Source organism: Chiloscyllium plagiosum, chromosome 13, assembly GCF_004010195.1.
Source record: "Chiloscyllium plagiosum isolate BGI_BamShark_2017 chromosome 13, ASM401019v2, whole genome shotgun sequence".
In the NCBI taxonomy this organism is placed as follows: Eukaryota; Metazoa; Chordata; class Chondrichthyes; order Orectolobiformes; family Hemiscylliidae; genus Chiloscyllium; species Chiloscyllium plagiosum.
Genome location: NC_057722.1, coordinates 3,204,798 through 3,229,208, shown reverse-complemented (window position 1 = coordinate 3,229,208; position 24,411 = coordinate 3,204,798). Strand labels below are relative to the sequence as shown.

General features: G+C 40.8%; 1 protein-coding gene across 5 annotated transcripts in view; it reads right to left on the bottom strand.

Moving 5' to 3' along the window:
* The window catches only part of ryk (receptor like tyrosine kinase), a 284,985-nt gene that overhangs the window by 159,546 nt on the left and 101,028 nt on the right, over positions 1 to 24,411 (bottom strand). For 4 of the 5 annotated variants that reach the window (XM_043701687.1, XM_043701689.1, XM_043701684.1 and 1 more), the window contains 2 exons: positions 19,379 to 19,479; positions 133 to 213 (listed from right to left, as the gene is read on the bottom strand). In XM_043701687.1, the coding sequence (XP_043557622.1) occupies positions 133 to 213; positions 19,379 to 19,479 (182 nt within the window). The remainder of the gene's footprint in view (positions 1 to 132; positions 214 to 19,378; positions 19,480 to 24,411) is intronic. The other variant, XM_043701688.1, reaches the window with a different exon arrangement.

Sequence of the window (24,411 nt, the reverse complement as noted above, 5' to 3'; positions counted from 1 at the left end):
TCATGTTCGTAATGAGTCATTTTCAAATCTGTTGACTATGAATTGCAGGACAAGATAATTCATGTTTTGTATTTTGTTATTTGAGATATTCCTGAGCAAAATTGTTGGTGTCAGCAATTCCATGATGCTCACCTGACTTTTTGGAAGCTTGGGTGACACCATTTTGCCTTTCTTCTTCAGGATTGCACCCAGGAAGTTCCTTCAGATCACTTCCTGTGAGGACAGGAAGTTGTGTTACAGCCATATTTTATTGCCCTTTTTAACATTGAGCACTTATTTCACTCACAAAGTTAATTTACTATTAAATTATCAACTACTATTGGTGGGGGAGGGGGTTGCCATTTCCCATACAGCAAGCAATGCAAAGGAACTTTCCAGGGCAAAGCTCAAAGAGAGAGGGCATAATGGTTTACCATGTGCAACACAATCCACAGCTCTGCTCTTGGGACAACTTATGAAAGTTATGTACGAATGTGCTTCCATCTAAATAGTCTGTGAAATAAATAACTTGGGTAGCTAATGCTAAGGGATTAAGATATAATAAAATAACTAGCGAGTTTTGAAAAGATTTGTAGCTCAGGTTGAGGTTCTGTATGTCAGTTTGCTCGCTGGGCTGAAAGATTCTGTTTCAGATGTTTTGTCACCATAGCAGGCAATATCATCAGTGAGCCTCTGGCGAAGTGCTGGTGTTACGTCCCACTTTCTATTTATGTGGTTAAGTTTTTTGGAGTATTTGGTGATGTCATTTCCAGTCGTTTTTCTCAGAGGGTGGTAGATGGGGTCCAAATCGATGTGTTTGTTGATGGCATTCCAACTGGACTCTATGCTTCTAGGAATTCTTGTGCGTGTCTGTTTGGCTTCTCCGAGGATGGATACGTTGTCCCAGTTACAATGGTGTCTTTCCTAATCTGTATGTAAGGATACTAGTGATAGTGGATCATGTCTTTTTGTGGCAAGTTGATGTTCATATATTTTGTAAATGGTGTTTGTTTTGCTTGTTGTCTGTATAGAGTCTTTTAAGTTCATTAAATGCTGTTTAAGTATGTTGGTAAGTTTGCGGGCTACGAAGAGGTCTGAGTAGTCTGGGAGTCATTTTAGTGATGTCTTTGACATAGGGTAAAGTGGCTAGGGTTTCTGGGTGCATTTTGTCTGCTTGTTTGGGTTTGCTGCTGAGAAAATCAATGGACTGCATTTATAGGGTACCCATTCTCTTATAGGTGATTTTCTTCTGCTCTTCGTAGTTCCTTGGTGCTGCAGTATGTGGTGCCTCATAGAAATAATGTCCTAATGCAGTTTTGTTGTGGATGTTGGGATGACTGCTTGTGTAGTTAAGTATTTGATCTGTATGTGTTGTTTTCCTGTAAACGCTGGTGTGAAGTTCCCCATTGACCGCTTGCACTACTGTGACACCTAGGAATAGCAGTTTGTTGTTATTTTCTTCCTCTTTTGTGAATTTTATGCCAGTAAGAATATTATAAATGGTCTTGAAGGTTTCTTCTAGTTTGTTTCGTTTAGTGATGTCAAGGGTGTCATTACGTAGCCGACCAAAAATTTGGTTGGATAGTTGGGAGAGCTGTTTGTTCGAGTGTCTGTATTACTGCTTCTGCGAGGAATCCTAATATTGGTGATCCTTAGGTGTTAACTTGCATGTCTTGTTTTGTTATTGAAGGTGAAGTGGGTGGTGAGGCATAAGTTTAACGATATTGTCTTTGCTGATGAGGTTGGCAGTGACTGCGTTTGTATCTTTGGTTCTTCTAATAGTGTAATCAGTGCTTCTTTGGCCAGGCTGATGTTCATGTCTTTGATGTTCAGGAATTCTTGGGTGGAGCGAATGGAGTGGCGTGAATCCTCTACTAAGTGTTTTAGTCTGTTGTGGCGTTCCTTAGCTAGTCTGTACATTGTTGTTTCAGGTAGTGAGACTATGGTTTTGAGAGGGGTTTCTGGTTTATGAATCTTGGGTAGTCCATAGAATTGTGGTGTGTTGGGTCCATCTGGTTTCATTTTTTGGAAGTTTGTTTTGTTTAACTCTCCTGACTTCTTAAGTTCTGTGAGTAAGGCTGTGATTCGGTTCTCTGGTTGTGGGGTCAGGTCTATCACCACCTGTTGGTAAATGTCGGTATCTGCAAGCAACGTTTTCACTTTCTCGTAGTAGTCTGATGTGTATAAAATGACTGCCAAGCGTCCTTTGTCTGCAGGTAGGATTACGATGTCTTTGTCTTTTTTTTTGAGTCCTCCTAGTGCTTTCCTCTTTTGTGTATTAAGTGCGTTTCCTGCCTTTTTCCTGCTTACCATTGGTGCAGCTGTCTGTCTGATGGTTTGTTGGGTTTCCTCTGTGAGTTCATTGTCCTTCAGTGTCGCTTCTAATGCTACTAAGAAATCCTTTTTGTTAGTGTCTCTGAAGTTGTAATATAATGCTCTTATTAGGACAACTTTTTCAGTGTCTGTTCGGGGTTCGTCTGATAAGTTTTTTTTAAATCCAGGCCTCTGTGTTGTTCTTTTGTCTGAGTTTGTCTAGTTTTTTATGCAGGTCTAGTTTTTTCATTTTCTGTGTTTGCTGCTGTCTAATGCCTCTAGCTCATTGTACTGCGTCTGTCCATTCATGGTCTGTCATGTTAGTGAGTAAAGTTTTTTGGTGCGAAACGTCACGGTTGCATTTACTGAGTCAGTTGTGGGCATCGTTAATAGTGTCTATAAGCATTCTACGGCCAGTTTGTTCTGCTATTCTTTTGGCTAGTGGGGTGTTAAGGAAGGTTTTTATTTGTAAACCGACGCCATCCGACAGAGTGCCACCTGCGAACAGCTGTATTTTCTGCACGAATGCCAAAGGAAACACGTCCTACCTAAATGTCTTAAATACAGACCTCACCTTAACACCCCACTATCCAAAAGAATAGCAGAACAAAACAGCCGTAGAATGCTTAGAGAAATAATTAACAATGCCCACAACTGACTCTATAAATACAACCAAAAAATTTCACACCAAAAACTTTACTCACTAACGCGTCAGAATATGAATGGACAGACACAATACAACGTGCCAGAGGCATTAGATAGCAGCAAACCACAAAAAACGAAAAGACTAGGCCTGCAGAAAACACTAGACAAATTCAGACAAAAGAACAACACAGACAACACAGAAGCCTGGATTAAAAAACTTATTAGGCGGATCCCGAACAGATACTGAAAAAGCCATCCTTGTAAGAGCATTAAATTACAACTTCAGAGACACTAACAAAAAGGATTTCTTAGTAGCATTAGAAGCGACACAGAAGGACAACGAACACACAGAAGAAACCCAGCAAACCATTAGACAGACAGTTGCACCAATAGTAAGCAGGAAAAAGGAAGGAAACACACTTAATACACAAGAGAGGAAAGCACTAGGAAGCCCCAAAAAAAGACAAAAACATTGTAATCCTACCAATAGACAAAGGACGCTTGGCAGTCATTTTATACACATCAGACTACTACGAGAAAGTGAACACATTGCTTGTAGATACCGGCACTTACCAACAGGTGGTGATAGACCTGACTCCACAACCAGAGAACCAAATCACAGCCTTACTCACCAGATCTTAAGAAATCAGGAGAGTTAAACAAAACAAACTTCCAAAAAATGAAACCAGATGGATCCAACACACGACAATTCTATGGACTGCCCCAAAATTCACAAACCAGAAACCCACCCCCCCTCAGAACCATAGCCTCACTACCTGGAAAAACAATGTACAAACTAGCTAAGGAAATCCACAACAGACTAAAACACTTAGTAGATGATTCACTCCACTCCATTCACTCCCCCCAAGAATTCCTGAACATCAAAGAGACCAAGATAGAAGAGGATGAAATAATAGTCTCCTTTGACATAACATGAACATCAAGGTGGTAAACCAGATGCTGCAGATGCTGGAAACCAGATTCTGGATCAGTGGTGCTGGAAGAGCACAGCAATTCAGGCAGCATCCGACCAGCAGCAAAATCGACGTTTTGGGCAAAAGCCCTTCATCAGGAATATTCCTGATGAAGGGCTTTTGCCCGAAACGTCGATTTTGCTGCTCGTCGGATGCTGCCTGAATTGCTGTGCTCTTCCAGCACCACTGATCCAGAATAACATGAACATCAGCCTGGTCAAAGAAACACTGATTACACTATTAGAAATATCAAAGACACAAACACCAGACACCGCCAACTTCATCAGCAAAGACAACATCGTCAAACTTGTAGACCTATGCCTCACCACCCACTTCAATAACAAGACCTACAAGCAAATTAACAGAATACCCATGGAATCACTAATATCAGGATTCCTCGCAGAAGCAGTAATGCAGATACTCGAACAAATGGCTCTCCCAAATATCCAACCCAAATTTTTGGTCTGCTACGTGGATGACACCTTTGTCATCACTGAACAAAACAAACTAGAAGAAACCTTCAAGACCATCAATAATATTCTTACTGGCATAAAATTCACAAAAGAGGAAGAAAACAACAACAAACTGCATTCCTAGATGTCACAGTAGAGCAAGCAGTCAATGGGAACTTCAAACAGCGTCTGCAGGAAAGCAACACATATGAATCAAATACTCAACTACAGAAGCAATCATCCGACACCCACAAACAAAGCTGCAGTAGGACATTATTTTAACGAGACACCAAGGAACTATGAACAGCAGAAGAAAATCACCTATACAGCGTTTTTAAGGAGAATGGATACCCAATAAATGCAGTCCGCCTATTTACTCAGCAACAAAACCAAACAAGCAGACAAAATGCGCTCAGAAACCCCAGCCTCTTTACCCTACAACAAAGACATCTCTGAAATGATGCCAGACTACTCAGACCTCTTGGCAACATGGTAGCCCACAAATCAACCAACATACAAACAGCAGCTAATGAACTTAAAAGACCCTATACAGACAACAAGCAAAATGAACACCATTTACAAAATAATTTGCTAGGATTGTAACAAACACTATATTGGACAAACCGGCAGAAAACTAGCCACCAGGATACATGAACATCAACTAGCCACAAAAAGACATGATCTACTATCACTAGTATCCTTACATATAGACGAGGAAAGACACCACTTTGACTGGGACAACACATCCATCCTAGGACAAGCCAAGCAGAGACATGCATGAGAATTCCTAGAAGTATGGCATTCTATCAACAAACACATCGATTTGGACCCCATGTACTATCCTCTGAGAAAAAGAACCGGAAATGACATCACCAAACACCCAAAGAAACCTAAACGTTTAAATAGAAAGTGGGACCTAACACCAGTGTTTCACCAGAGGCTCACTGATGATATTACCTGGTATGGTGATGAAATGCCTGAAACCAAACCTTTTAGCTCAGCGAGCAAACTCACATTCATAAAACAATAATTCACAGAAATTAACTCAGGAGTTAAAATTATATTGGAACACCTGGTGTTTTAAATAGCTGTTGTACAGTGTTTAGATTCACACTGACTATATTAAGTTTCTCACTGAAGTACATATCTAATACTTATGAATGATATGTCTGTACATACTAACTGAAAAAAGTCCCAACTCCAGTTGTCATGCTGTTATTTTTGTCCCTTCTCCATGATGCATTTCAATTTACACTATAATTCTTCATTCCTGAATTCTGAAACACACAGATCAATTAGACAGAATTTATTTTCAGCAGACCTCGAGAGTCTCAGACTCGGCACTTGTGATACTGAGCTGAAACCACTAGATCAATGCTGCTAAATGGAATGAGCTGGATGCTGAGCACTTAAGCGCTTTTTAAGCTCAGAAACATTTCTCCTGGGTGAATGCAGAGTAGGTCAGAGATGTTTGACTTTGGAATAGGAGGATTTGAGCTATCAGGATAGGCTGAATAGGCTGAGGCTTTTATCTACTGAAGCGTCAGAGGCTGAGAGGTGACCTTACAGGGGTTTGAAAAATCATGGATAAGATGAACAGTTTAGGTCTTTTTTGTAGATTGGGGGACTCCAAAACTAAGGTTTAAAGTGAGAGGGGCAAGATTTAAAAAAGACTTGAAGGGTAACTTTCTCACAAAGAGGGTGACACATGCATGGAACGAACTGCCACAGGAAGTAGTGGAGGCGAGTACAATTATAACATTGAAAAGGCATCTGGATGGGAATATTAATAGGAAGGATTTAGAGGGATATGGGCCAAATGCTGGGAAATAGGACTGTGACAGATTGGTACGTCTGGTCAGCATAGTTGAGTTAGACTGAAGTATTTCTATATGCAGACTGCCAGAGGTGTCTGCTGAGTGACTGCTTCAAACATTATTGTGTTTCTGTTCCTGTTCATTCAGCATGCAGGCTCCTTATCCTAGGCTGGTGATTCTATTTTGCACACAATGGCAATTCGATCAGTGGTTAGACTGAAGGTTGGGGGTGTGTGAGTGAGGTGTGCAAGGGTAGGGTAGCTAATCAGTCTGTGTGTTCATATATGCTGACAAGTTGCAGAGAATTCCTCAATACTATGTGTGTAGATGTATTTTAAAAATGAGGGTCATATTGGACAATAATTTGGGAAGCACCAGTGTAGATTGTATAGATTACTTAAGCATTGATAAAGTTGCTAATGTCTTTAGACATGTACTATGAATGCACTGAGACTTACAAGCTTGAAGAAACGAAGAGTCACAAAGCACAGAAACAGACCCTTCAATCCAACTTGACATCAAACATCCCAATCTGACCTAGACCTATTTGCCAGCCTTTGGCCTATATTCATCTAAACCCTTCCTATTCATTCACCCATCCATATGCCTTTTAAAGGTCATTGTACCCTCCTTGACCATGTCCTCTGGCAGCTCGTTCCTCTGCATGAAAATGTAGCCCATTATATCACCAACATCTCTCACCTTAAACCTATACCATCTATTTTTTTCTCCCCTACCATGGAAAAAAGACCTTAGCTATTCATCCTATCCATGTCCTTCATCATTTTCTAAACCTCTACAAGGTCACCCCTCAGCCTCTTATGCTTCAAGGAAAAAAATCCCCAACCCTCCAGTCCCAATATCAATGAAGGGAGGAATATATTGCTTAACTGCTGACAACATTTCATTTACTCTGGACCACGGTATATTAGGATATCACTCACATTTTTCAAATGAATGAATTGTAAAAACATGCGTTTGTATTGCTTAACACCAGATTTATTGGGAACGTGGACTGCCTGATGTACCTCAGTTTGGCAGCTCCTCAACATATATTGCAATGATCTGCTCTGTTATAGACCTGATTCAGTTCTCGTAATACTCCTCACGTGAAGATTTCATTAACACACAACGTCACAGGAGACTAAGTAGTGTAACTTAATAGCTTCTGAAGGAAAAATTATACTTGCAGAGTCTTTTATTTGAAAATGTGCAGTTGACCAACATTAAAAAAAACACAAACAGTATTTTTATACATGGTTACTGCAAAGTTTTCTGCCCTGTTATAACTGTGATTTTCTAGCAATGATTTGGAGGCGCCTGTGTTGGATTGGGGTGTACAAAGTTAAAAATCACACAACACTGTTTTCTAGTAATTGCTATATCAAACCATGCAATTGAGGAATTGAACTTATCTTTAAAAATGCAAATGGAACACATCAAGGTTACTTGATGAGTGAAGATCATAATCACAGCATCATAGAGTCGCACAGCACGGAGACAGGTTCTCTGGCCCAAACTGGTCCATGCCAACCAAAATGCCTATCCAAGCTAACACCATTTCCCTGCGCTTGTCCCATATCCTTCTAAACCTTTCCTATCCCATGTATTTGTCCAAATGCCTTTTAATGTAGTTAATTTACCTGCCTTAACCACTTCTGCTGGGAGCCCATTCCATATGTATACTACCCTCTGTGTAAAAACATTGCCCCTCAGGTTCCCCTTTATTCTTTCCCCTCTAACCATAAACTGATGCCCTCTCGTCCTCAATTCCCCAACCCTGGGAAAAAGACTGAATGTTTTTACCCTATCCATGTCTCTCATGATCTTGTGCACTGCTATAAGATTCCTCCCTGAGTCTCCTATGCTCTGAAGAAAAATATCCTAGTTTGACCAAGATTTCCCTGTAACTCAGACCCTTGAAGCCTGGCAACTTCTTTCTAAATTTCTTCTGACTCTTTCCACTTTAATAACATCCTTCCTATAGCAAGGTGAACACAACTGAACACAAATTGCAAGTGCAACTGCAACATAACTTCCCAACTTCTATACACAATGCCCTGATTGATGGAAGGATGGAAGACCAGTGTGCAGAAAAGCCTTCTTCACTGCCCTATCTACCTGTGACTCCGCTTTCAGAGAACCGTGCACCTGAAATGCAAGGTCCCTCTGTTCCACTACACTCTTTAAGGCTCTACCATTCACCATGAAAATTCTGCCTTGATTTGACTTTCCAAAATGCAAGACCTCACACTTATCTATATTAAACTCCATTTGCCATTTCTCAACTAACTTTCCAAACTGATTAAGGGCCTGCTGCAATTTCTGATAACCTTCTTCACTGTCCACAATACCCTATTTTAGTGTCATCTGCAAACTTACTAATCATATCTTGTACATTCTCATCCAAATCATTGATATACATAACAAACACTAACGGGCTCAGCATCAACCCAAAGCACACCACTAATCACAGGCCCCCAGTCTGACAAGCATTCTTCCAGTATTACTCTCTGCTTCCTACCATCAAGCCAATTGTGTATCTAATTTGTCAGTTCCTTCTGGATTCCATGTGATCTAACCTTTCAGAGCAGGAGAAAGTGAGGTCTGCAGACGCTGGAGATCAAAGCTGAAACTTTATTGCTGGAACAGCACAGCAGGTCAGGCAGCATCTAGGGAACAGACGATTCGACGTTTCGGGCACATGCCCTTCCCGAAACGTCGAATCTTCTGTTCCCTGGATGCTGCCTGACCTGCTGTGCTGTTCCAGCAATAAAGTTTCAACCTTTCAGAGCAGTCTACCTGTGGAATCTTATCAAAGGCTTTACTGACATCTATATAGACAATGTCTACCACTCTGTCCTCGTCAACCTTCCTGGTCACTTCGTTGAAGAACTCTAACAAATTTAGGCATGATCTCCTACGCACAAAGCCATGTTGACTATTCCCAATCAAACCCTGTCTTTCCAAATGCATGTATATCTTATCTTTCAGAATCTTCTTGAATAACTTATCTACCACAGATGTTAGGATTACTGATCCCCAGTCATGCTGGCCTTTTTGTAACTAAAGTCTTACATTACTCACAAGATTTGGAAGTCCTCTAGCATGCTGTATCAAAAGAATACTTTAAAAAACAATGAGGAATGGGCCATAAATGCTGATTCTTGTCAGCGACACAGCCTTCCTGGAAATTAATACAAAAAACGTCTACAAAATTCAACTGGTCCACTTCAACTTCCTAAAGAGAAATTGAATGAGGGCCAGTATCTAACAACATCTTAACTGAATGAAAAAAAATCCAACTTTTATTAAAATTAATTGTGTTTCAATTGTACGAGTCCCTTACTCTGATATAGATGTATAATTAAATGCCAATCATAATCAGGTAAATCAACTAAGTAAACTTAGTTGACACATTAAACAGAGGGACTTTCTTTGCAACAGAGCCACAATATGTTTAGGTCAGGTGAGGTACATAGTTTTAACATGGTATCAGCTCCATGCATATTCTTCTTACTATTGGTAGAAAGTGAGGACTGCAGATGCTGGAGTTTTTCAAAGTCGAAAGTGTGGTGCTGGAAAAGCACAGCAGGTCAGGCGGCATCAGAGGAGCAGTTGAATCAAGTAAGCCCTTCATCAGGGCTTATGCCCAAAACATCAATTCTCCTGCTCCTGACTTGCAGTGCTTTTCCAATTCCACACACTCGACTCTCTTTCTTACTATGGTCAGTACAATTAATTACAATTGTAACATTGTGCACAACTGAATTGATAAGCAGAAAAGTTTATTAAACATCCTGCCTCAGTGAGCTTTATGGGAAATCATTGTTAACCTAAGAGTAATTTATGAACTTAACTGTGAAAGATTATCATGAACATATCAATTTAAGGGTCCTATTTGTAGTTAGCAATATCCTTGTAGCTACATGTATAGCTCACATGACATCACTGGACCAGAATAAATGAAATAAAATGCAAATGTAATAACCCTCAAATCCATGTTTCCTCTCACAACTGCCTCTGTTGCATAATTTCTACAATGATTTTTTTCCATTATACCTCTTAACTAGTGTTATTAATTCTCATCTTTCTGTAGCTCATAGATCCAAACAAAAGACATAATACCCATATTGGGAACACATGACAGCTACAGAAAAACGCAAAAGAGACAGAAATTATGAAAAGAACCAGGAAGAGAGTGACAACAAATTAAACAATAAAATGAAGTATTTTTTTCTCTACATTCAACAATAGTCTGTTTGCTGTAATCTTGCTGCATTTTAAACTTCCTGTTTCTGTATCTAGTGCATTTGTTAGGTATTACATGTCTTGAGATACAAAAAAATGTGTGTTGTTCTGAGAGATGACAGATAGTGGAGTAGAGTTAATGTCATTGAGCTAGTTTAAAAAAAGGTAATCAAAAAGCCTAGGCCAAATCTCTGGTTAATACATGGATTTAAATCCCACTAGCCAGCGGAATTTAAATTCCTTTAATGAATGATGCGGAGGTGCCGATATTGGACTGGGGTGAACAAAGTCAGAAGTCACCCAACATCAGGTTATAGACCCCCAAGTTTACTTGAAATCACAAGCTTTCAGAGCACTGCTTCTTCATCAGGTGAAACAGCCTGACAAAGGAGCAGTGTTCTGAAAGCTTGTGATTTCAATTAAACCGTTGGACTACAACTTGGAGTCCTTTAATAAAAGCAATTAATTTACAAAAATCTTCATACTAACTGTGCAACAATCATTGATTGTTGCAAAACTCAATCTGCTCCATTAATTGCCCTTAAAGAAATGTGCACCATTACCTAGTTTGGCGTACATGCGATTCCAGAGCCACATCAGACACAATTGCTGACAAGGACGATTAGCGACGAGCACGTGTTGGTGTTGCCAGCCAAAGCCACATAAAAATGATGCCGGTACACTGTAATTTTAAACAATTTCTATTTGATACATTTGCAGACTGCCATCATTTCTCCCAAAAATGTTTGGCACCAGAAATAACCATTAATCATGAGAGTACAGCAGCACAGTTGTAATGTTACTGGACTAGATACCTAGAGACCTAGACAACTGACCCAGAGTCAGGAGTCCAATTTCACAGCAGCCAGAGAATTTCAATTGAATTAATAAATAAATCAGAAACAAAATGTTAGCATCAATAATTGTGATTTGTATAGCCCTTCAAGCTGCATGGCCACTTGGAGGTCCCGTGTGCCAATCGGCATGTCAACGCATTGACTTCCTTTATGCAGAAATTGTCGTTGCACATGGACCTCAAAGGTCAATGCAGCACTCAGAAGAATTAGAGGGAATGTAGCCAATCAGGTTCACTAATGTGAACTTAACCAATTTGACCTACATGTGGCTCTGTAACCACAGCAAACATTGTTCACTCCTAACTGTCCTCTGAAATGACCTGGTGAGCCACTCAGTTGTAGCCAAGGCACCATCACCATCTTTTCAAGGGCACTTACAGACAGGCAATAAATGCTGGTCTTGACAGAAATCTCCACATCAACTAAATAAACACAGTAAATTTTCTGAGGAGAATATTCCATAATTACTACTTTCCAAGAACCCATCCAAAATACAAAATTCTGCACCTGTAATGAAACGGCTTATAATTGTTTCCAAATTGTCTTTGTGACAATATTCATCCTTGCATACTCCAAAATGCCTTTTGATAATAGTGCAATTGCCAACCACATGGCACCAGTTACTCCAGGGAAAAGCTACTAATCTAACAATCAATTCCTTTCAACTCACTAGTGGCTATGTCACAAAGATCTAATAGGATGCCTTTTACAATTTATCTACAAACAATGTGTCTCTCAAAAGGCTAATTACAGTATAAAATTATGGTAAATCTGTTTAACTTTTAATCACAATTCTGTGTGTTTAATTAATATGGCCTGTTTTCCATGGTCGGATAAATTCTATTTCCGTCCATAACTGAAAGATTTCAATTAGAACTGACCAGAACCACGCAAAACATTTGATACAGATCTCCAAGATACAAGTATCAAATACTTATTTTTGACTTGTACTTGGTTGATAACCCATTTACTTTGTACAACTAAAACTAAGCACTGGACTAATATTTATCAATTAACTTCGAGCATTGATGACTATTTTTATCTCTAAATTTCCCCGGTGGATACACCTACACCTGATCCACTTGAACTAACATTTCATTACAGCCTTTCTTCAAGTATTTATCCAAATTTTTTTCTCCCACCCCCGCATCCACTGCCGTCTCCCCTCCCCCCCACCTCCAAGCCCCAATCAGTCATCCTTTCAGTTGCATTCCAGTCTAAAGATAAGGATTTTGGAACTTAGCTGATAGCACCATTGGCAGCTGTCTCACACACACCTGCATAAAGCGTTTGAGTATTCTCACACAATCTGCACACTGGAGTGAATTTCAGTGTAGTTCACAAAGTGCCTTTGGCTGATATGCATGCATTATATATTAATTAATTGGATGTTTGATTGTTTTTAAGATTGATATACTGGATCATTTATGGTACAGAGGGAGTACATTCTAATCAAATGCAAGCCCTGTGAAACAATCTAGTTAGCCCTACTCCCTTGTGATACCCATATAGCCCTTCTCGTTTATACCCAACAATGTTCTCTTGACATCATCAATCAAATCACCTCCCTCAATATACCCAAAATCTTAAACTAGTATCCCTCTAGGTCCTTGCATCTTCAACTAATGAAAAGCATTTTTCATTGTTTATGTCACTTAAACTTAACCACAATCCTAGTATACCTCCATCAAATATCCTCAGCTTCTCAACTTTGTAATGAAACCCCTTAACTCAATCCATGAAATCATAGTGGTAAATCTTTGTACCCTCATACTCTTAATAATGTCCAGTGGTACAAAACTCAAATTAGAACTTCATCCTATTTTTGAAGCCCAAAATCCCATATGCATTGCTAGCCACACTGTCAACATGTCTACTTTTTCATGGGATGTAGACATCACTGGCAAGGCCAACAATATGTCCGGTTCCAAGCGATCGATTATCTTAGAGAACTCTTTAGTCCAAGGTACAGACAGACGGTTCTGTGGCCAGCAGCAAAAAATCAGAATGGTGTGTTGCTTCCTGGTGCCAGGATCAAGGATGTCTCAGGGAGGGTGCAAAAGGTTCTCAAGGGGAAGAGGGGCCAGCAGAAGGTCACTGTACACATTGGAACCAACGACATAGGACAGGAAAAGGTTGAGATTCTGAAGGGAGATTAAAGAGAGTTAGGCAGGAATTTAAAATGGTGCTACGAGCTGGTGAGGGCATGAATAGGAGGATAGAGCAGATGAATGCATGGCTGAGGAGCTACTGTGTGGGAGAAAGATTCACATTTTTGGATCATTGGAATCTCTTCTGGGGTAGAAGTGACCTGTACAAGAAGGACAGATTGCACCTAAATTGGAAGGGGAATAACATACTGGCAGGGAGATTTGCTAGAGCTGCTCGGGAGGATTTATACTTGTATGGTTTAGGGGGACACCCACGGAGGTAGTGAGGAAAGATTTCAATCTGAGATTGGTACAGTTGAGAACAAAGGCGAGTCAAACAGTCAGGGCAGGCAGGGACAAAGCAGAGAACAAGGCAGGACTGATAAATTAAACTGCATTTATTTCAAAGCAAGAGGCCTAACAGAGAAGGTAGATGAACTCAGGGCATGGTTAGGAACATGAGACTGGGATATACAGCAATTACAGAAACATGGCTTGGGGATGCACAGGACTGGCAGCTTAATGTTCCAGGATACAAACGCTAGAAAGGGAGGCAAGAGAGGAGGGACAGTGGGGTTTTTGCTAAGGGATAGCATTAGAGCTGTACTGAGGGAGGATATTCCTGGAAATACATCCAGGGAAGTTATTTGGGTGGGACTGAGAAATAAGAAAGGGATTGTATTATAGACCCCCTAATAGTCAGAGGAAAATTGAGAAGCAAATTTGTAAGGAGATCTCAGTTATCTGTAAGAATAATAGGGTGGTTATGGTAGGGGATTTTAACTTTCCAAACATAGACTGGGACTGCCATAGTGTTAGGGGTTTAGATGCAGAGGAATTTGTTAAATGTGTACAAGAAAACTTTCTGATTCAGTATATGGATGTACTTAATAGAGAAGATGCAAAACTTGGGAAATAAGGCAGGGCAGGGTGACTGAGGTGTCAGTGGAGGAGCACTTTGGTTCAGCAACCATAATTCTATTAGTTTTAAAATAGTGATGGAAAAGGATAGACCAGACCTAAAAGTTGAAGTTCTAAATTGGAGGAAGGCCAATTTTGATGGTATTAGGCAAGAACTTTCAAAAGCTGATTGGGCACAGCTGTTCGTTATTCAAGGGTCTGCTGGAAAATAGGAAGCTTTCAGAAATGAGATAATGAGAATCCAGAGAAAGTATATTCCTGTAACAGTGAAAGGAAAGGCTGGTAGGTATAGGGAATTCGGGATGACTAAAGAAATTTGGGTTTTGGTTAAGAAAAAGAAGGAAGCATATGTCAGATATAGACAGAATAGATCGAGTGAATCCATAGAAGAGCATAAAGGCAGTAGGAGTATACTTAAGAGGGAAATCAGGAGGGCAAAAAAGGGGACATGAGATAGCTTTGGCAAATAGAGTAAAGGAGAATCCAAAGGGTTTTTACAAACACATTAAGGACAAAAGGGTAACTAGGGAGAGATTAGGGCCCCTCAAAGATCAGCAAGATGACCTTTGTGTGGAGCTCAAGGAGATGGGGGAGATACTAAACCAGTATTTTGCATCAAGTATTTACAGTGGAAAAGGACACGGAAGATATAGAATGTAGTGAAATAGATAGTGACATCTTGAAAAATGTCCATATTACAGAGGAGGAAGTGTTGGATGTCTTGAACGCATAAAGGTGGATAAATCACCAGGACCTGATCAGGTGTATTCTAGAACTCTGTGGGAAGCTAGGGAAGTGATTGCTGGGCTTCTAACTGAGATATTTGTATCATCGATAGTTACAGGTGAGGTTGGCTAATGTGGTGCCACTGTTTAAGAAAGATGGTAAGGACAAGCCAGGGAACTACAGACCAGTAAGCCTGACATCGTGATGGGCAAGTTGTTGGAGGGAATTCTGAGGGACAGAATGTACATGTATTTGGAAAGGCAAGGACTGATTAGGGATAGTCAACATGGCTTTATGTGTGGGAATTCATGTCTCACAAACTTGGTAGTGAATTTTTGAAGAAGTAACAAAGAGGGCAGAGTGGTGGATGTGATCTATATGGACTTCAGTAAGGCATTTGACAAGGTTCGTCATGGGAGACTGGTTAGCAATTTTAGGTCTCATGGAATACAGGGAGAACTAGCCATTCGGATACAGAACAGGCTCAAAGGTGGAGGGTTGTTTTTCAGACTGGAGGCCTGTGACCAGTGGAGTGCCACAAGGATCGGTGCTGGGTCCACTACTTTTCATCATTTATATAAATGATTTGGATGTGAGCATAAGAGGTATGGTTAGTAAGTTTGCAAATGACACCAAAATTAGAGGTGCAGTGGACAGTGAAGAATGTTACCAGATGGAGTTTAATTTAAATAAATGTGAGATGCTGCGTTTTGGGAAAGCAAATCTTAGCAGGATTCATACACTTAATGTTAAGGTCCTCGGGAGTGTTACTGAACAAAGAGACCTTGGAGTGCAGGTTCATAGCTCCTTGAAAGTGTAGTCACAGGTAGATAGGATAGTGAAGAAGGCAGTTGGTATGCTTTCCTTTATTGGTTGGAGTATTGAGTACAGGAGTTGGGAGGTCATGTTGCGGCTGTACAGGACATTGGTTAGGCCACTTTTGGAATATTGTGCGCAATTCTGGTCTCCTTCCTATTGGAAGGATGTTGTGAAACTTGAAAGAAGTTTCAAAAGATTTACAAGGATGTTGCCGGGGTTGGGGGATTTGAGCTATAGGGAGAGGTTTTCCCGGAGCATCGGAGGCTGAGGGGTGACATTAGAGAGGTTTACAAAATCATGAGGGGTATGGACAGGATAAATAGACAAAGTCTTTTCTCCAGGTGGGGGAGTCCAGAACTAGAGGGCATAGGTTTAGGGTGAGAGGGGGAAGATATAAAAGAGACTTAAGGGGCAACTTTTTCACACAGAGGGTGGTAGTGTGTGGAATGAGCTGCCAGAGGAAGTGGTGGAGGCTGGTACAATTGCCACATTTAAAAGGCACCTGGATGGGTTTGGAGGGATATGGGCCAGGTGCTGGCAGATGGGACTAGATTGGGTTGGGATATCTGGTCGGCATGGACGAGTTGGACCAATGGGTCTGCTTCCATGCTGTACATCTCTATGACTCTATTTGTTGTCTATTCCTAATTACCTTTGAACTGAGTGACTTGCTAGGTTAGTTGGAAGGGAAGTTAAGAATCAACAGTTAGAGGTCTGGAGTTAAATGTAGGATAGACCAGGTTAGCAAATTTACTTCTCCAAAGGGCATTAGTGAACCAGATTAGTTTGAACAAAAATCAGTGATCATTTTATGGTTACTTGTACGGGGATTAGCTTTCAATTTCAGATTTCAAGATTAATGGAATATATATACCAACAGTTGAGATGGGATTTGTACTATAACCTCAATGCTTTGGCCTCTGGATTAGTGGTGCAGTCACATTACTGCTATGCCTCCATCTCGCCCGTCCCATTTCCAGCACATGGATCTCCAGGTTCCTCTGTTCTTGCACAGTTTAGAATTATGCCATTAAGACTACATTGCCTCTCTCTATCCTTTCTGCAAAACTGGATCCCCTTCTTTGTGTTAAATTTAACCTCCTACTTACATGGCCTCTCCCCAGTCTAACTAACTCCTGTTACAGGTGATTTGTATAATCCTCACTTTTGCCACTCCAAGTTTGACAACAATGACAAACTTCAAAATGTTCTGCGATATTTCAACTTGCAAGTTATTTTGTTAAAAATCGACATGACCCTTTGAAAATCCAACGTCGACCACCACTCTGTTTAAAGAAATAACTATCTACCCACCAACTGTTGTCTTTAAATATAATTTTGTATTTGAATAGACACTGACTCTCAAGAGTCATAGAGATGTACAGCACAGAAACAGACCCTTCAGTCCAGCTCGTCCATCCCTACCAGATATCTTAAATTAATCTAGTCCCAATTGCCAGCACTTGGCCCATATGTCTGTAAACCCTTTCTATTCATATACCCACCCAGATGCCTTTTAAATGTTGTAATTAGTACCAGTCTCCACCACTTCCTCTGGCAGCTCATTCCATTCATGCACCACGCTTTGTGTGAAAACGTTGTCCCTTACGCTCCTTTTAAATCATTTCCTTCTCACCACAAACCTATGCCCTCTAGGGAAAAGACCTTGTCTACTTACCCTATCCATGCCCTTCATGATTTTATTAACCTCTATAAGATCACCCAGCAGGGAAAACAGCCCCAGTCCATTCATCCTCTCCCTATAGCTCAAAGCTCCAACCCTGGCAACACCCTTGTAAATCTTTTCTGAACCTCTTCAAGTTTCACAACATCCTTCCTGTAGGAGCAAGAACCAGAATTGCAAACAATATTCCAGAAATGGCTTAACCAATGTCCTGTACAGCTGCATTATGACCTCCCAACTCCTGTACTCAATGTTCTGACCAATAAAGGAAAGCATACTAAAAGCCTTCTCTTATACACTAACTTACCTCAGCTCTGACGTCTTCCTCTAGAATGTTACAGATCTCTGCCACCATCTGACATGGCAAAACTATTCTCTTGAGAGATCAAGGAAGCTAAGCCTCAATTAGTAAACCCATCTTAGGTAAAGGTTGGGCCAACTGCGAACTTGCTTCTTTCTCTACTGGCCAGATGCAAGTCCTCCCCCAGTATGATCTTGGCTGCTCACTGTCCTCCTTTTCCTCGGTTCAGTGGAGAAGACCCTCCGACTTCATAGAATCATAGAATTCCTACAGTGTGGAAACAAGCCATTTGGGCCCAACAAGTCCACACCGACCCTCTGAAGAGCAACCCACCCAGACCTATTCCCTTACATTTACCCCTACACCTAACACCTAACCTGCACATCTGTGGACTGTGGGAGGAAACTGGAACACCCAGAGGAAACCCACGCAGACACGGAAAGATTGTGCAAACTCCACACAGTCGCCCGAGGCTGGAATCGAACCCACTGAGTTACCTGCTAACCACTGAGCCACCGTGTCATTTCTTAATAAGTAATTGTGAAGTCTCTAAAGTATTACTTCATACTAACTACTAACATTAAACTGCAGCCCACTAGCAATGAGGAATGAACTTGCAGACACGAAAGCTTCACTTTAATCACTTTGATCAAGGACAGACAGATTCTCTGGCAACTTTGGAAACCTTTGGTCTTCTGTGTTGTGCTGGCGATATTCAATTTGGGATTGCATGATACTAATCTGACAAATTAAAATAGAAAGTGCGTTTATTAATTTTATTTGCTGGGTTAGCATGGGTTGTGAGGTTCCGATACTTAAAATATTGCAGTGTGTTTTTGGGGTTGTAGGTGTTTCTTTGTTATGAGACAAATTGCTACTAGCCTCAGGCATTACCAGTGCTTCCAAGAAACCACCCCAGCTAAACACTGTCTGGCACCCTTTACAATCAGTTGCACAATGATTTCCACGCTCTTTTCATTCAAGAGTAATAATATGGTAATTATTATGTAGAACACTGCAGTGATATAATCAGGGACACACTGTCATTCTTAAATTGAGAAAGCTAATCAAACATAGCTTTCTGATGTTTAGCCTAGGTTGATATCCCAGGTAATGTATAGTACTTACCCAGACACGATATTTTCTTTACATTATTTCAGAAGCTAAACATTTACAAAAACATTATCTATTTGATTATTGTGAAGCTAACACAAAAAAAAAACTTTGAATCCTGCTGTCAGTATGAAACAGGGAATATTATACAACAGTCGAAATTGGAAATGGAAAAGGAGGACAGAATATCCAAGTAATCCAGTTTATGCTCACTGAGTACAATTTTATCTTGTACTATTTTACTATGTAGAGAGTTTGTTTTATTAATAATAACATAGAATAATCATCTTCCATTTCAAAGCATGATTAAGATTTAACTCAGGGATCAGCTTGGCCCACAACTATCTCTAAATTATCCAATAAATGAAAGTCTTACTAGTGACAGGTGTTGCATTGTTGGGTGTATCAGCTCTCAGATACTGCGTGGTCTGCGTGGAAGGTTGTGACAGGCCCTGAGAGCTTCCACTCTCACTCATACTGGCAACAGAAAAAAAACAAGATTAATGATTTACACACTTCATATTTGCAAGTTTTTTGACCTCACTCATACCTTGAAGATGTAACAGTGATTTAGAATCATAGGATCGCCAGCGTGGTCAGAACACAGAAGGCCATTTGGTCCATCATGTCTGTGCTGACTTTTTAAAGTAGCAATTCACATAATGCCATTTCACTCTGTAGCCTGTAACCCTGCAAATGTCTTCCCCTTTCATATAATCAAAGTTTGTGTTCAAATAAATTAAATCAATGTTTTTAACAGAAATAGGTTTTCGTTGGAACAAATCATCACTCCTATAAAAATAGAAAAACATTCTAGCCAAGTACACCAAACAGCAAATCAGTGGTTCATTATGTTGTGGTTAGGACACTCATGTCAAAAACCAGAATGCACCAGTACAACATTCAGTCATTGCAGACAAATATAAAACAACTGAAATAGCAAGCCTTCAAAGAGTGGCTTTTAGGATGACAAACAGTCATAAAGGTCTCAAGTATGGAAACAGGCCCTTTGGCCACACTTGCCCATGCTGTCCAGTTTTCACAATTAAACTAGTCCCATTTGCCTGCGTTTGATCCATATCTCTCCATACCTATTCCATCCATGTGCCTGTCTACATGTTTCTTAAATGATGAAACTGTACTCTCTTCCACCACTACCTTTGGCAGTCCATTTCAGTCACTCAGCAGACACTGTTTAAAAATATTGCCCTCTGGACCCTTTTGTATCTGTTCCCTCTCACCTTAAAGCTGTGCCCCCTAGTTCTACACTCCCCTACCATGGAGTAAAGCTGTTGACTATCTACCTTATCTATGCCTCTAATAACTTTATTGACCTCTATAGGGTTGCCTTTGATCCAGGGAAAAAAAAATCCCAGCCTATACAACCTCTCCTTATGACTCAAACCTTAAAGTCCAGGTAGCATTCTAGTAAATCATTGCTGCACTCTTTCTAGTTTAATAATATCCTTTCTACAATCGGGATGCAGTTGGGAAAAAAGAGCAAGTCAAATAATCAAGGCATGCAGGAGCAAAACAGAGAATGAGGTAGGACTGATAAATTAAATTGCATTTATTTCAATGCAAGAGGCCTAACAGGGAATGCAGAAGAACTCAGGGCATGGTTAGGAACATGAAACTCGGATATCATAGCAATTACAGAAATGTGACTCAGGGATGGACAGGACTTGATGTTTTTCAGTGTACATGCTACAGGAAGCAGAGGAAAGGAGCAAGAGGGGAGGGGGAGTGGCATTCTTGATTAGGCATAACATTATGGTTGTATTTAGGAAGAATATTCCGAGGAATATGTCCAGGGAAGTTATTTGGGTGGAACTGAGAAATAAGACACGAGTGATCACCTTATTGGGATTGTACTACAGAACCCCCAAACAGTCAGCAGAAAATTGAGAAACAATTTGGAGATCTCAATTATTGTTAAGAATAATAGGGTGGTAATGGTAGGGGATTTTAACTTTTCAAACATAGACTGCGACTGCCATAATGTTAAGGCCTTGGATGGAGAGGAATTCGTATATACAAGAAACGTTTCTGATTCCTTATGTGGCTGTGCCTACTAGAGAAGTTGAAAAACTTGACCTAGTCTGCGGAAATTAGGCAGTGGCTATAAATCTATTAGGATTAAAATAGTGATGGAAAAGGATACACCGGATCTAAAAGCTGAACTTCTAAATTGGAGGAAGAACAATTTTGACTGTATTAGACAAGAACTTTCAAAAGTTTTTGCAGGGAAAGCAATGGCTGGAAAATGAGAAGGCTTAAAAAATAACAAGATAACAAGAGCTCAGAAACAGCATGTTCCTGTTAGGGTGAAGGGCAAGGCTGGTAGGTGGAGGGAATGCTGGATGGCTAGAAAGATTGAGGTTTTGGTCAAGAAAAGGAAGGAAGCATAGGTCAGGTATAGACAGCAGAGACAGAGTCAATCCCTAGAAGAGTATAAAGGCAGTAAGAGTATACTTAAGAGGGAAATCAGGAAGGCAAAAAGGGGACATGAGATAGCTTTGGCAAATAGGGTTAAGGAGAATCCAAAGGGATTCTAAAATAGATTAAGGACAAAATTGTAAGAAGTGAGAGAACAGGGACCCTTAAAGATCAGCAAGGGAGTCTAAATGTGGAACCGCAGGAGATGGGTGAGATACTAAATGAGTATTTTGCATCAGTGTTTACTGTGGAGAAGGAATTAGAAAATGGAGAACATATGGAAATAAATAGCAACATCTTGAAAAATTTCCATATTACAGAAATGATGGTGCTGGATGTCTTAAGACGCATAAGAGTGGATAACTCCCTCGGATCTGATCAGATGTACCCTAGGACTCTGTGAGAAGCTAGGCAAATGAGTTCTGGGCCCCTTACTGAGATATTTTGATCATCAATAGTCACAGGTGAGGTTCCGGAAGACTGGAGGCTGGCTAACATGGTGCTACTAATAAGAAGGTAGTAAGGATAAGCCATGGAACTATACATTGCGGAGCATGACATCATTGGGCAAGTTGTTGGGAGGGAATTTATATGTAGTGAGAAAGGCAAGGACTGAATAAGGCTGGTCAACATGGCTTTATGCATGAGAAATCATATCTTACTAAATTAATTGAGCTTTTTGAAGAAGTAACAAGACTAATGGGGGCAGAGGAGTAGATGTGGTCTAGATGGACTCCAGTAAGGTGTGTGACAAAGCTTATCATGTTGGACTGATTACCAAGATTAGAGCACACGGTACACAGTACAAGTTATTTGGATACAGAACTGGCTCAAAGATAGAAAACAAAAGGGTGGTGGTGGAGGATTGCTTTTCAGACTGGAGGCCTGTGACCAGCAGTGTGTCAAAAGGAACAGTGCTGGGTCCACTGCTTTTCGTCATTTACATAAATAATTTGCCTGTGACATTGGAGGTATGGTTAGTAAGTTGGCAGATGACATTAAAATTGGTGGTGCAGTGGAGAGCCAAAAAGGTTACTTCAGAATACAATAGAATCTCAATCAGATGAACCAATGGGCTAAGGAGTAGCAGATTGAGTCTAATTTAAATAAGTGGGAGGTGCTGCATTTTAGAAAGATAAATCAGGGCAGGACTTGTACACTTAATGGTAAGACGCTGGTTTGAAGTGTGTCTACTTCAACATTAGGAACATCCAGAATAAGGTGGGTGAACTTCCTGCATGGGTTGGTACCTGGGATTTCGATATTGTGGCCATTTCAGAGACATGGACAGGAATAGTTATTGCAGGTTCTGGGATTTAGATTCCTGAAGAAGGGCCTGTGCCCGAAACGTCGAATCTCCTGTTCCCTGGATGCTGCCTGACCTGCTGTGCTGTTCCAGCAATAAAGTTTCAACTTTGATCTCCAGCATCTGCAGACCTCACTTTCTCCTCTGGGATTTAGATGCTTCAGTAAAAACAGAGAAAATGGTGAGAGAGGAGGTGGTGTGGCACTGTTAGTCAAGGACAGTATTATGGTTGCAGAAAGGACGTTTGAGGACTCGGCTACTGAGGTAGTATGGGCTGAGATTAGAAACAGGAAAGGAGAGGGTACCCTGTTGGGAGTTTTCTATAGGCTTCCAAAGAGTTCCAGAGATGTAGAGGATAGGATAGCAAAGATGATCTTCGATGGGAGTGAGAGTGACAGGGTAGTTGTTATGGGGGACTTTAACTTTCCAAATATTGACTGGGAATACTTTCGATGGGTCAGGTTTTGTCCAATGTGTCCAGGAGCGTTTCCTGACACAGGACATAGACGGGCCAACAAAGGGCGAGGCCACATTAGATTTGGTACTCAGTAATGAACCAGGTCAGGTGTTGGATTTGGAGGGAGGTGAGCACTTTGGCGATAGTGACCACAATTCGGGTATGTTTACTTTAGTGATAGAAAGGGATAAGTATATACTGCTGGGCAAGAATTATAGCTGGGGAAGGGCAATTACAACGCGATTGGGCAAGATTTAGGATGCAAAGGGTGGGGAAGGAAACCACAGGGAATGGGCATGATTGAAATGTGGAGCTTATTCAAGGACCAGCTATTGTGGGTCCTTGATAAGTATGTACCGGTCAGGCAGGAAGGAAGTTGTCGAGCGCGGGAGCCGTGATTTACTAAGGAAGTTCAATCTCTTGTCACGAGGAAGAAGGAGGCTTATGTTAGAATGAGATGTGATAGCTCAGTTAGGGTGCTTGAGAGTTGCAAGTTAGTCAGGAAAGATCTAAAGAGAGAGCTAAGGAAAGCCAGGAGGGGACATAAAAAGTCATTGGCAGATAGGATCACGGAAAACCTTAAGGCTTTCTATAGCTATATCAGGAAAAAAAGAATGACTGCAGTAAGATTAGGGCCAAACAAGGATAGCTCTGGGAAGTTGTGCATGGAGTCAGAGAAGATAGGGAAGTGCTAAATGAATACTTTTCGTCATTATTCACAATAGAAAAAGGCAATAAGACCATAAGACATAGGAGCGGAAGTAAGGCCATTCGGCCCATCGAGTCCACTCTGCCCATCATGGCGGATGGGCATTTTAACTCCACTTACCCGCATTCTCCCTGTAGCCCTTAATTCCTTGTGACATCAAGAATTTATCAATTTCTGCCTTGAAGACATTTAGCGTCCCAGCCTCCACTGCACTCTGTGGCAATGAATTCCACAGGCCCACCACTCTCTGGCTGAAGAAATGTCTCCGCATTTCTGTTCTGAATTTACCCCTCTAATTCTAAGGCTGCGTCCACGGGTCCCAGTCTCCTCGCCTAACGGAAACAATTTCCTAGCGTCCACCTTTTCCAAGCCATGTATTATCTTGTAAGTTTCTATTAGATCTCCCCTTAATCTTCTAAACTCCAATGAATACAATCCCAGGATCCTCAGCCATTCCTCGTATGTTAGACCTACCATTCCAGGGATCATCCGTGTGAA